The sequence below is a fragment of the Peromyscus maniculatus genome, chromosome 10, assembly GCF_049852395.1.
Source record: "Peromyscus maniculatus bairdii isolate BWxNUB_F1_BW_parent chromosome 10, HU_Pman_BW_mat_3.1, whole genome shotgun sequence".
In the NCBI taxonomy this organism is placed as follows: domain Eukaryota; kingdom Metazoa; phylum Chordata; class Mammalia; order Rodentia; family Cricetidae; genus Peromyscus; species Peromyscus maniculatus.
The window spans coordinates 22488901-22501835 of record NC_134861.1 but is presented as its reverse complement, the minus strand read 5'-3'; the positions used below and the strand labels follow the sequence as shown (position 1 = coordinate 22501835).

General features: G+C 49.6%; 1 protein-coding gene across 1 annotated transcript in view; it reads left to right on the top strand.

Annotated features, from left to right (window-relative positions):
* Nucleotides 1–12200, top strand: part of Slc1a4 (solute carrier family 1 member 4) — a 34230-nt gene extending 22030 nt beyond the window's left edge. Inside the window, exons 4-8 of the mRNA XM_006974816.4 lie at nucleotides 502–668; nucleotides 5033–5266; nucleotides 5600–5794; nucleotides 7683–7817; nucleotides 10325–12200. Of these exons, the coding sequence (XP_006974878.1) occupies nucleotides 502–668; nucleotides 5033–5266; nucleotides 5600–5794; nucleotides 7683–7817; nucleotides 10325–10559 (966 nt within the window). The 3' untranslated portion in view covers nucleotides 10560–12200. The remainder of the gene's footprint in view (nucleotides 1–501; nucleotides 669–5032; nucleotides 5267–5599; nucleotides 5795–7682; nucleotides 7818–10324) is intronic.
* The last annotated feature ends 735 nt before the right edge of the window (nucleotides 12201–12935 follow it).

Sequence of the window (12935 nt, the reverse complement as noted above, 5' to 3'; positions counted from 1 at the left end):
GTTTAGCAAAGATCCTCTGGGGAAAGCCCGTGTGAGTCCTGAAAATCTCCTGAGACTTGGCAGCCAGGAGGTCAGTATAAGCCAAACAGCAGATGTGCTGACATTTAGGAGTTGACGGTTACAGTCCTTGGGTCTCTGAAGGAACTTCCTTACAGTCAGATTTTCTTTTTTTCTTTTGTTTTATTTTGGTTTTGGTTTTTGAAACAAGATTTTACTTTATAGCCCAGGCTAGCCACAAAATGCCAGTGATCCTCCTTCCAAGTCTCCCGAGTACTATGATTCCAGGTGTGAGCTTTTGCTCATGGCTAATACGTGAACATTTTTTAGTTGACTTATGTATCCCCCAACTCTATCTCCTGCTGTTTTCTGCTACTCTGTTTTTGATTCACTAAAGTTAAAGGAAATGGGAGTGTTTGATTGTTCTACACACAATGCGTCAGACACCAAGCAGACCCACGCTCGTCACTCATCTGTTGTTGACTTGAGTCTTCTGATCTGCAGGTCCCCGTCGTCACCGACATTGAAGGGATGAATATCTTAGGACTGGTCCTTTTTGCCCTGGTGTTAGGGGTGGCTCTAAAGAAGCTAGGCCCCGAGGGAGAAGAGCTCATCCGATTCTTCAATTCCTTCAATGAGGCAACGATGGTGCTGGTGTCCTGGATTATGTGGTGAGTGTCACCATGCCATCTCTTTCCTCTGTCCCCCTCACATCTAGGAAAGATTTCAATACTCTAGGTTACCCTGTGGGACACCTGGCCTCATGCCGGGTATGCAGTTGATGAAATATAGGCCAGCCATGGTACACGAGGTGATGGTTGGACCAGTGAGATGGCTCAGTGGGTAAGAGGAAGCCTGAAGACCCTGGTTTGATCTCTGGAACCCACAGTGGGAGGAGCAAACAGATACCTAAAAGTTGTCTTCCCACCTTCATATGTACCCAGACATTACACACACAGAGACACACACAGAGACACACACAGAGACACACACACACACACACACACACACACACACACACACACACACACACACACCATGATGATGATGATGATGTTTTCAGTATTTCAAAAAGTGATGCTGGTGCAATCATCTGGTCTGGATCTCCTAGAGAACATAGTTCTGTGTGGTGCACATAGTTCCTGTGTGGTGTCCACACCGACTCCTTGACTCCTAGAGAGCTGGTGTGCACACAGTTCCTGTGTGGTGTCCACACCGACTCCTTGACTCCTAGAGAGCTGGTGTGCACACAGTTCCTGTGTGGTGTCCACAGACTCCTTGATTCCTAGAGAGCTGGTGTGCACACAGTTCCTGTGTGGTGTCCACAGACTCCTTGACTCCTAGAGAGCTGGTGTGCACACAGTTCCTGTGTGGTGTCCACACCGACTCCTTGACTCCTAGAGAGCTGGTGTGCACACAGTTCCTGTGTGGTGTCCACAGACTCCTTGACTCCTAGAGAGCTGGTGTGCACACAGTTCCTGTGTGGTGTCCACACCGACTCCTTGACTCCTAGAGAGCTGGTGTGCACACAGTTCCTGTGTGGTGTCCACAGACTCCTTGACTCCTAGAGAGCTGGTGTGCACACAATTCCTGTGTGGTGTCCACACTGACTCCTTGACTCCTAGAGAGCTGGTGTGCACACAGTTCCTGTGTGGTGTCCACACCGACTCCTTGACTCCTATCACCACCATCCATGCATGGGTTCCCATGTGGACACATGTGTTCGCCATGTCCTGTTTGCAGTCTGGTGCATAAAAGAAGGTTCTCTTATCTTCAAATGATAAACTTTAAGATTCAAGGAGGTTTGTCGGTGTGACCTTTTACAGTAAAGAGGAGAAACTCATCTCACCCTGCTTAGGTAAAACTTAAAATGCTCATTTATGAAAGCTTTTAATTTGTAAGTGCTTCTTTGTGTGATGTTAATGGAAGGATGATTGCTCAATAAAAATCACTAGCTTGATTCTTGGCTTCCTTCAAAGCAACTTCCCTGAAATCAGGCCAGTCCCAGACCTCATGTCTTCAAAGCTTTTCCTGGCATTTCATCTGCCTTAAACACCATGACCATAAACATCTTGGGGAGGAAAGGGTTTATTTTAGCTTACAGTTTCACATCCCAGCCATCGTGGAAGGAAGTCAGGGCAGGAACTCCAGCAGGGCAGGAACCTGGGGCAGGAGCTGATACAGAGACCATGGAGTGTTGCTTACCGGCTTGTCCTCATGGCTTGCTCAGCCTCCTTTCTTACAGCAGCCAGGACCACCTGCCTAAGATCATCTGGGCCCTCCTCCATCAATCATCGGTCAAGATAATACACTATACCACAGGCCAATGGGGGGTGGGGGTGGGCATTGTCTCAGTTAATGTTCCCTTCTCCCAAGTGACTTAGCTAGCCTGTGACAAGCTGACATTAAAAACAAGCTAACACATCCCCCAAGCAGACCTCTGGATCTTAGACCCCATCCATTAGTTGTGAAAATCTTGTTTATGCTTTCAATTTCAATACAAAATAATTACCAAGTATTTCTTGTTGTTGACCACTTTCCCCTCTCTGATGACGTAGGTCCCACCTGGACTAGTTTGAGGAGAAATTTGAAACTGACAAAAATTTGAAACTAAAACAAATACAGATCCCATCAGTGGTATTTCTCTTGCTCTGTATAAAAATCATGTAGTCCAACTCTCTGCAAACATGCCGCTTCGCTTGACTGTCGTTCTGGGGAGAGAACTGTGCCCTGTTGTTTGTTTGTTTTTGAGGTAGGGTCTAGCGGAGCCCAGGCTGGCCTTGAACTTGCTATGCAGCCAAGAATGATCTAGAACTCCCAGTCCCCATGTCTGAATCTCCCAAGTACTGGCAGACCTGTTTTCCCACATCCCACTCAAGTGTCCTTACTAGTGAAAACAGCGTGTTTAAACTGTTAGAGAAAGCACGGGTGTGGACGCGGGCAGTTCACAGGAGGAGAGCCAGCAGGAGCAGTCAGCATTCTAAGGAGGGCCTGCCCGGGTTCAAAATCAAGTGACACAAAGCTGGCTTTGTCGGGAGGTGGTGAGAATGAGAACAGGGTCCTTAACCCTGGTCCTTTTGACCTCTAGGTCTGGCCTTCAAAGTTGTGACAAAGAAACTGTCTTCCTGACATCTCCAGACGTCCCCTAAGAGAGAAATGCCCCCTGGGTGGCCACTGGTGCAGGAGCAGGGTGGACGGCTTCCCTCTGGACTGTCAGTGGGGTCGGGAATTGGCACAGACATGTCAGAAAACAACCATTTACTGATGTTTAAAATGTGCACACCTCCAAATCAGCAGAGGCCCCGCTTGGTGTCTTGACCTAGAGAACATGGCAGATGGGCACAGACAGTGTTTCCAAAGATGAGAATCTAGGAAGAAATCAGGACACTTCCATTCTGAGGAAATACTAAAGACAAGGCTGTAAGCTAGACACACTTGTACTCCCAGCCCATGACAGGTGGAGGTAAGAGGATCCAGAGTTCAAGGACAGCCTTAACTAAATGTGATCCTGTCTCAAACCCAGCCTCCTTTGGGGAAAAAAAAAAAAAAAGTATGGTGAAAATTAGAAACAACCTAAATGTCTATCAATAGTAGATGGTGGATAAACAAAATGTGGAATATACAAAATGGAGGGTTATAAAAATGATATTCTGATGTACACTACAACATGGAGGACCCTTAAAGGCATTGGGCTAACGAAACAGGTCAAGAAGGACAAAATGTGTGTTCTGCTTTTGTGTGCCAGAGGCTGGCCGGGGTGGAGGGCGTGGGAACCACACTTCAGTGAGAACAGAGCTTCACTCTTGGTCTGGGTGGTGGTGATGGCTGCCTTGAATGTCCTTAGTGATAATCAACTCTAAAGATGATCTAAGTGCTCAATTTTATGTGTATTTCATCACAAAAAAAAAGGTAGCTTTCTAAATACTGATATGAAAATATCTTGGCAGTGTCATGTGGAGTGTAAAATAAGTAAATTCAGATTTCAGTGCATCCCAGCACCTCTGGGTAGACAGGAAGTGGAGCGCTTCTCTGAGGAGAGATCTGGCTTGAGTGTGGTGCTGAGGAGCAGTGTTCTAGTCTAGAGGGGATGTATTCTTATTGAAGATGAGACTGAAATGTCCTAACACTGCGTAGAATGTCTCTAGAAAGAGAACCCAAGAGGCCAGCCACACGGGACGCTCAAGGGCTGATGTGGGCGACTTTCCACCACTCACCCCTTTATGCCTCTTGAAATCTGAACTAGCAGGCATTATTAAGCATAAATTAAAATTTATAATTAAAATGACTGTAGAATTGTTACTGAATTGGTATTAAATTTACAGAACTGACTTTTGTTCTTTGTACTTTCTACAGTTTATTCCTTTTCTCACCAAAAAAAAAAAAAAAAGCCCTCCCTGTTTTGGCCATGTTCCCAGAACATCATTGTTAATGATTTCTTCCCACGGGATCGTGTCTTCCAAACCAAAAAGAATGTAAAACTTCACAGAAGCCCTGGGCTATGTTCCATTTTGTATCACAGCATTTCTGTGGAATTTTTGTCTTTCTGAGTTCTCAGGACAGGTCTGAGCAAAGCCAGAAGTCAAGTTTATAGTCTCAAGGCCTTTACTTGCCATGAAGTTGGTAGCAATCCGTCGCTTAGGAACGTATGTAGAGCAGGAAATTGAAGCAGGAGGATTTCAAGCTCTGGGCTAACCTGGACTATGTGGTGAGACCTTGTCTGAAGGGAAGGAAAGGGGACGGAGAGGAGAAAAGAATGAAAGAAAGTAAGTGTTTATCGAAGGGAAGCAGTCTACGTGTGCAGATGCACTCACCCTGGAATGGCTGTCTTCACTGCACGGTCACACAACCTGTTTATTAAAAAAAAAAGGGGGGGGTCGTAGCCCATCTTTTTCTGTTTTAGAGTAACTCTATGCAGAGACGACAACAGCCCAGTTGAAAGTTCCTGTTTCGGGAGGCCCGGCATCTCCCGCCCCCACCCACCCACCCCCACCCCACCCCCGCGCCTCTCTGATGAGTATCTGTGCTTATAACCTAGGTACGTACCTATAGGCATCACGTTCCTGATTGGAAGCAAGATTGTGGAAATGAAGGACATCATCATGCTGGTGACCAGCCTCGGGAAATACATCTTCGCGTCTATCCTGGGCCACGTTATTCACGGAGGAATTGTCCTGCCTCTTGTCTACTTCGCTTTTACACGAAAAAACCCTTACAGGTTCCTCCTGGGCCTCCTCACACCATTTGCGACGGCTTTTGCCACCTGTTCCAGGTGAGTGAGCTGGGAACTACCACCCGGGTGTGGAGCCAGGTGAACAGACTGGTCCTCACGGGAACACTGTGTACTGGGCCACGATGTGGCTCTGGGCTGAATCTGCATGAATAATGGATTAAGTGGGCCCTGGAAATCCTGTCTGAATCCCGTGGGGCTTGATAACGCCGTGTGTTACCCTAGAAACTTTGAACGAGGGCTGCCGTATTTCAAGGGAAGAGGGCCAGAAACGTGCTAGGGTGCTGCTCGTGATCTGTTCCGGGGTCCGAGTAAGTGGTGTCCGCCTGGCTGGGAAGGACTGTGTGCATGTCTGGTTGTTTGGTTCACCCCTAGCTCGGCAACGCTTCCATCTATGATAAAGTGCATCGAAGAAAACAATGGCGTGGACAAGAGGATCAGCAGGTTCATCCTCCCCATCGGGGCCACCGTGAACATGGATGGAGCCGCCATCTTCCAGTGTGTCGCGGCAGTGTTCATCGCCCAGCTCAACAACGTCGACCTAAATGCGGGCCAGATCTTCACCATCCTGTGAGCCTCTTGTTCTTCCCTACGTCTCCAGGCCTGGCTTAAAGCTCTGGGTTTTTTGTTTTTCGTTAGTTAGTTTGTTGTTTTCTGATTTCCTTTGGAAAAGGTTTCCCCATCATTCAGTGTCTCCTTTGGAAGACAGTGAGAATTCGTCACCGTCATCCCTCAGTGTCCTGGGGCTGTATTAGTTTTCTTACTGCTGGGACGGATTACCTGACAGGAAGCAGTGTGAGGGCAGAAAGCTGTATTTTGTCTTACGGTTTGAGAGGACACAGTCCTTTGTGGGAAGGGTATGGAAGCGTGAGCGTAAGACTGTTTGCTCACATCTGGGTGGATCAGGGTGCAGGGAGAGATGTGTGCTGGCATTCAGCTGCTAGTCTCCTTTTCCGTTTTTATGCAGTTAGGGACTCCAGCCTATGGGTGGTGCTCCCCAACTTTAGGATGAGTCTTCCCAACCCAGTTAACCATTTCTGGAAATGTCCCCACAAACATACCCAGAAGTGTGTCTCACTAAGGCCCTAGGCGTTTCCCAATTCAGGCAAACTGACAATCCAGATCATCTGTCACAGGAGCATTGGTCACAGGACCTCCTTCCCCCCCCCTCCACCACCCCCCCCCCCGCAGATGGTGGGTAGTTGCAGTAGTTAGTTTTTGCATTGCCATGAGCAAATATTTGTCAGAAATAACTTAGAAGGTGAAAGGTTTGTTGGGATCATGTTTTAGAGGGATTTTAGTCCATCGTGGTAGAGAAAGATAATGTCTTGTTTCCATGGTGACAGACAGGAAGGATGTAGGTCAGGACAGGGGGCAGGTATAACCTTCAAGGGCCTTCCCTAGTGAACTACTTTGGATAGCCAAGCCCCATCTCCCAAAGACTCCACAGCCTTCAAAGTACAGCCACCAGCTGGGAAACAGGTGTTAAAACATGCACCTGTAGGGAACATTTCAGAGTCAAACCATATCAGTAGTGTCTTGTATATAATTTGCACATATTTTCCTTGTTACTTTAAATCGTTTCTAGATTACTTATATACTTAATATGACGTAAGTGCTGTGTGATTGTTATACTGTATCATTAAGAAAATGATCTACAGATGTTAAGTAACGACAGTTTGTTTTCACTGTTTTTGATCTGTGGTTGGTTTAATTTGTAAACACAGAACCTGAAGATGTGAAGTCTGAGGGTACTTGGAGAATGCATCATCTCTCAGACTCCCAGAGCAGTAGTTCTCAACCTGTGGGTCACAAATGACCCTTTCTGTAGCTAAAAGTTTTCCTGTGCCCACCCGGTCTGCAGTCGCTCAGACCCAAGTAAACACACAGGTTTATATTAATTAAAACTGCTAGGCCATTGGTTCAGGCCTACCACTGACTAGCTCTTATACTTAAACTCAGCCCATTTCTGTTAATCTATATGTCACCACATGTTCTGTGGGTTTACCTGTGTGCCATTACATGCTGCTCCCTGGATGGCAGGCTGGCGTCTCCTCACTCAGCCTTCCTCTTCCCAGAATTCTCCTTGTCTGCTTATCCCACCTATACTTTCTGCCTGGCTACTGGCCAATCAGTGTTTTATTAAACCAGTGTACAAAAGCATTATCCCACAGCACCTTTCACAGGAGTCACTGATCCAATATTCTGCATATCAGATATTTACATTATGATTCATGGCAGTAGCAAAATTACAGTTATGAAGTATTAACGAAAATAATGTTATGGTTGGGGGTCACCACAACACGAGGAACTGTATTGAAGGACTGCAGCATTAGGAAAGTTGAGAACCACTGAGGTGTGTGGTTGTTTTTTACAAGTCCTGGCTGCAATGCTGTGTGATTCTCTGGTCCCCTCTCTGATCTGTGTTCATGGCTGACTTTGCTTTGCTGTACCCTAGAGTGACTGCCACGGCGTCCAGTGTTGGAGCAGCAGGTGTGCCCGCTGGAGGGGTCCTCACCATTGCCATTATCCTAGAGGCCATTGGATTGTCCACAGATTACCTCTCTCTGATCCTGGCTGTGGACTGGATCGTGTAAGTAGCTGATACCAAGGACCCTGGAATAAAGAAAGTCTATTGAGGCCCCTGGGAACTTAATGCTCCACTAGGCCTGGAGCATGCAGGGAAACTTAAAACCACCCTTGCTTTGGAAGGAGTCTGTAGTTAAGCTGGCAAAACCAGATTTAGAACTCTAAGAAGTCAACCGTTGCTGGGAGGTGGTGGTGGTGGTGGCGGCGGCGGCGGCGGCGGCGGCGGCGGCGGCGGCGGCGGCGGCGCACGCCTTTAATCCCAGTGCTTGGGAGGGAGAGGCAGATGGACAGGACAGGCTCCAAGGCTACACAGAGAAACCCTGTTGGAGAAGGAGGAGGAGGAGGAGAAGGAGAAGAAGAAGAGGAGGAGGAGGAGGAGGAGGAGGAGGAGGAGGAGGAGGAGGAGGAGGAGGAGGAGGAGGAGGAGAAGAAGAAGAAGAAGAAGAAGAAGAAGAAGAAGAAGAAGAAGAAGAAGAAGAAGAAGAAGAAGTCAACAGTATAACAGGCAAGAGCCTGTGAACATCCATGAATGGCCGGAGACGAGAAGATCCAGAACTTGTAGTACTCAGTAGGTGTGAGGGGCTGTGCAGGTGACTGCAGGGTGGAGTCATAAGTGACTGGAGCAGTGCTTGGCCCTGGCCTGCAAATACCCAAGGAATGCTTGCTGTGCAAGGAGAGCATGCAAACACCTTGTGCTTGGACTCAGGAGACCTTCGGTGAGCGTATGACCAGGCTGCTGTCCCTGGGGATCCTTAGAACACAAGAGTGTCTGAATATTGTTTGAGCCTTGGGATACCCTTTGCAGGTGTAAGTCTACTGTTCTGTAGGAAAGTTGACAGAGGCAGTGATGCTGGAAGAGAAGAAAGAGCCCACGGGTGAGCCAGGGAGGCTTTGAGCCCGGCCCTCCCACGCATCTGCTCTTGTAGAAGCCACGCCAGTCATGGTGAGGTCTACACGAGTCCGCATATGTACCGTGCACAGGGCGTGGGGCAGGCGGGACAGCTTTCTGTGAACATTAGTGAGGAGGACAGTCCTGCTGGGCTGCTCACAGCCGGGCTCAGAGGAGCTCGCTTCAGGTGCCTGGCACTGCGGCGGGACGTGGAAACGGTAGTCTTTCCAACTTAAAATAGCTGTGTGGAATTCTGAGGGCTTTTCGTGGAAATGGGGTGAAGCGTCCCATAGAGACGCCTGTGTTCCAGACACCTCATCAGAGGAAGCGCCATCCCTGGGCTGGCCAGGACCAGAGAGCAATGGCAGGGATCATCTGTCTTGTCCTTCCGGCTGCCTCCTGTGCCTGGAGAATGTATCCTGAGGTGCTCAGCTGAGAAGGGAAATCGCACCCTGCTGGATGCCCAGCAGGGGCCTTTGGGCACACAAGCCACTCAAGGTCCGGACTTCAGTCCTCCAGTGCCTTTGGGGAAGACCACCATTTTTCTGTCTTCAAAATGGCTACAGGACCTTTTCTGAGCGCCAGTGACTGGGGTAGATGTTGAGCTAACCTGTGCTAAGCAGGCTGTGGGAAAGCTGGTGCTATTTTTTTTTTCTGGGATATGCTTGTCCACAACTGTGGAATGCTCCTGCTGTTGGCTTCGAGGATTGAAGCAGGATTGAAGTTCTAGTGTACCGTAGCAGTGAGGGGAAGAAAAAGTGAACACAAAACCGCATCTTCTCTCTTCTCCCAAATGCTTGCAATGTTCTCAGAACTGTGTGGGATGGTGGCTGGAGGGGACTGGGTTGCATTGCTCAGATCCACTCCCAGAGCTGTGCAACATGCACAAGTGAGTTGTCCGCTGCCTTCACCTTCTCCCATATTTTCTGCAATGAGAGTCTCACCGCTTTCCAGGAGTAAATACTGCTCAGAGAAAAGCAGTTCGGAGCAGGTCTGTTAGTGGTGTGCCCGCCCTGCAATAGCACACCCGCATCCAGCAGGGACAAGCATAGAGGCCCAGCGAGGCTGGGATTGGCTGGACCACTGTCATGGATGGAGGGGCCACAGCACCCAGGAAGTTCAGCATGTCGGTTAGATTCGGTTGATCGGGGATGCCGAGTTTATGGTATACAGCTGAATAAAGAGAAGGCAAGTTTAGCTACCCTCAGTAGGAATAGTCTCTAAGAGAACAGTCTCCAGGCCGTGTGTGTGTGTGTGTGTGTGTGTGTGTGTGTGTGTGTGTGTGTGTGTGTGTGTGTGTATGTTTTCTCTCTATGTGTATGGCGTGTGCTACCGTGTATGGTTTTTGCACACACTGTCAAAATCCTCACAAGAACCGGGGGGAGGCTTTGCCGTCCCTCCTGAGGCTTCATGTGGTGAAGGCAGGCTTTTTCACTCACTTGGGTCTGACATGGAGTCCTTGACAAGGCGGTGCCCATGTCAGACAAAACACATTCACTCAGAAGAACTTCACTCACTCCCTACAAGTCAGCTACCCTGTGGCCATCTGCCTGCTGCGACAGCGCCCTCCACTGACTGCTCTGGGTATAACATCGGTCCTTTTTCCTTCCTGTTGCTACCAGGGACCGGACTACCACGGTGGTGAATGTGGAAGGGGATGCCCTGGGCGCCGGAATCCTCAACCACCTGAACCAGAAGGCAGTGAAGAAGGGCGAGCAGGAGCTGCAGGAAGTGAAGGTGGAAGCCGTTCCCAATTGCAAGTCTGAGGAGGAGACGTCGCCTCTGGTGACACACCAGAACCCAGCAGGCTCCGTGCCTGTTGCTCCAGAACTGGAATCCAAGGAGTCGGTTCTGTGATGGGGCTGGGCTTGGGCCGGCCTGCTAGTTACCAGCAACCCACCCTGGTAGCCTGCCCCATTATTTAGACGTGGGCATGGCCCTCACAGACTTTTCATCTCCCAGGCGATGCTTTGGCCCACTCACCAATTTGAGGGCCAGATCCTCAGCACAGGCACTGGGCTCCCGGGCCAGGACTGATTACTGAGGACTAGAACACTCTGGCATTTGTCTTGATCCATGTCTCGGTGGAGCTGTAGATACACCTTGGCTCGATTTGGAAACCCCTTTGAGCTGCCAGGCCTGGGGAGGATTCCAGGTTCTTGGAGGCCTGGGGGTAAAGGTCAGGGGAATGCGGATGTGTTCTTCTATTGCCCCTGGCTAGCTCTGCATCTGGTGCTTTCTGGGCAAACCGGAGGGGTTTGTGATTGTCTGTCACACTGTCTCATCAGCACTAGACGTTGAAGATGTTTCTGGAAGCAGACTGGCTGGAATCTGATGAGCCAGCCCTCAGGTTAGAGAGTTGTACTCCACCTGTGTGGTGGCTCCCGAGGGACCAGAGGTGCTGCCCAGTGTCAAGTTAGATATACTCCAAGTGGTGGTTAGCGCAGCTGGGGTCTCAGCTTGAGTAAACCATTTCAATGCTGAGGTCAGGGGAAAGACAATGGAGCACCCTAATTAGGACAAGACAGAACTGGTCCCATTCTAGACCTCCTTTTCCACCTCCTCCTGAGGCGTGGGCCTCCGCCAGCGCGTCCCTGTTTCCATTCTGACTTGGCAGCAGACCCTAAGACCTCTTTCTCTGGAGGGGTGGTGTGGTCACTGCATCGCTGACCCGTGTTGGGTGGTCAGTGTATTACTACAGTTTGACTGGGTCCTCCCTAAAGTCCTGCAGAGCAGCAAAATCACATACCCCCCCCCAATAAACCCACGCACTAAACGAGGGGGAGCCCTGTGCGGGCCCCCGGCTTTGGTTTCCACAGTGTACGTAAGTCCTGTGGTAAGTCCTGGGTCTGACGTTACCTGCCTCTTACCTGCTTCGTTGGGAATCTGGTAAGGCGCACGGTAAAGCTGTGGAAATGGCCTTTTTGCCTCTCGGAAGTCACGTTCAAACATCTGTAAGCGCCCAGTCTACCCGGGAGACAGCTTTCCCCATGGAGGCTGCCTGCTGGTGTGAGCGGCTGTCCTGGACGGGGCCGTGTTCCCGTCAGACTCCAGAGCCTGCCTTCTGAAGAGTCCTGATAACATTCCATGCAGCCTCTGCGCTGGTACCCACCTCCTGCCACATTTCTGGGTGCCCGGCTCCATTGCTGCTTCTCAGCCCACAGTTCTGTCCACCCTGCTCCTAAGAGGAGCTTAAGCCCCACGCAGCCCCGTTTTCCCTGGCCTGTGTGTGTGTCACTGGGCCCCACGTACTTGGGACAGAGGCCATTTTAAAATGCGGCCTGTGCTGAGTGAGGGGATGGGGAAGGTCCATGAGGAACAGAGCCCAAAGTGAGAAGGCCCTGCCCTTTAAACCCACGGAGCCACCCCAACCTGCTGTGGGGCCAGGGGTGACCAGGGACTGGTGGAGAGTGGCCAGACCTTGTTGCCAACACTGTTTTTTTAATGGGGAATCAATCCCACTGTTTGATTACAAATGAGCATTTGGTGTTTTTTTAAGTTTCAGTGAATCTTTTCCTCGAGTATTTACGTATACTTTATGTATGGGGTGTGTGTGTGTGTGTGTGTGTGTGTGTGTGTGTGTGTGTGTGTGTGTGTGTTACGTGGTTTTTAACTCCAAGCAAGTGCAAGTTTGCATTTGAATAAGGGGAATTAAATTACAAATTACGTCTTTGACCTCCCGATATGCTAAAGGATTTTATTAAGTAGGGATGGAGCTGGACAGAGAACCGGCTAGAACTCGGTTCCCAACCTGAACCCACAGTAAGAGTGCTGCCGTGGTCTGGAGGAAGGTGCTTCTCCGTGGCAAACACGGGACCTTCCTTTTGGGGGCCAGAGGAGGAGGCGCTGCCCTGTCTCCGAGTTTTGGCTCCCAGGAGAGCTGATGGAGTTGGGTATCAAGGAAGATTCCACTGTAACTGTCTGAAATGTCTCCTTGCTATTTTTCTAACATGTTCCTCTCTTAATGTCTTGTGTATGTGTGACACTCGCCTTAAGACGTAGTTCAGCCGTCAAAAATGAGCACCATATTTTTACTGGCACCTGCCTGTCCTCGAGTCTTGTCTTATATTTGATGGCACTGTCTCTCTTCTAGGGGATGACCTGGGATGATCGAATACGGTTCTCCTTTCCCTGTTCAGCTAGCATGAGCCCCTGGGGTAAAGAGGATGCTAAGGCCTGGTGACTGGTGTGACTAGGTCCTCTGTGGCTGCCTGCCTGCAACTCGTGACCAGC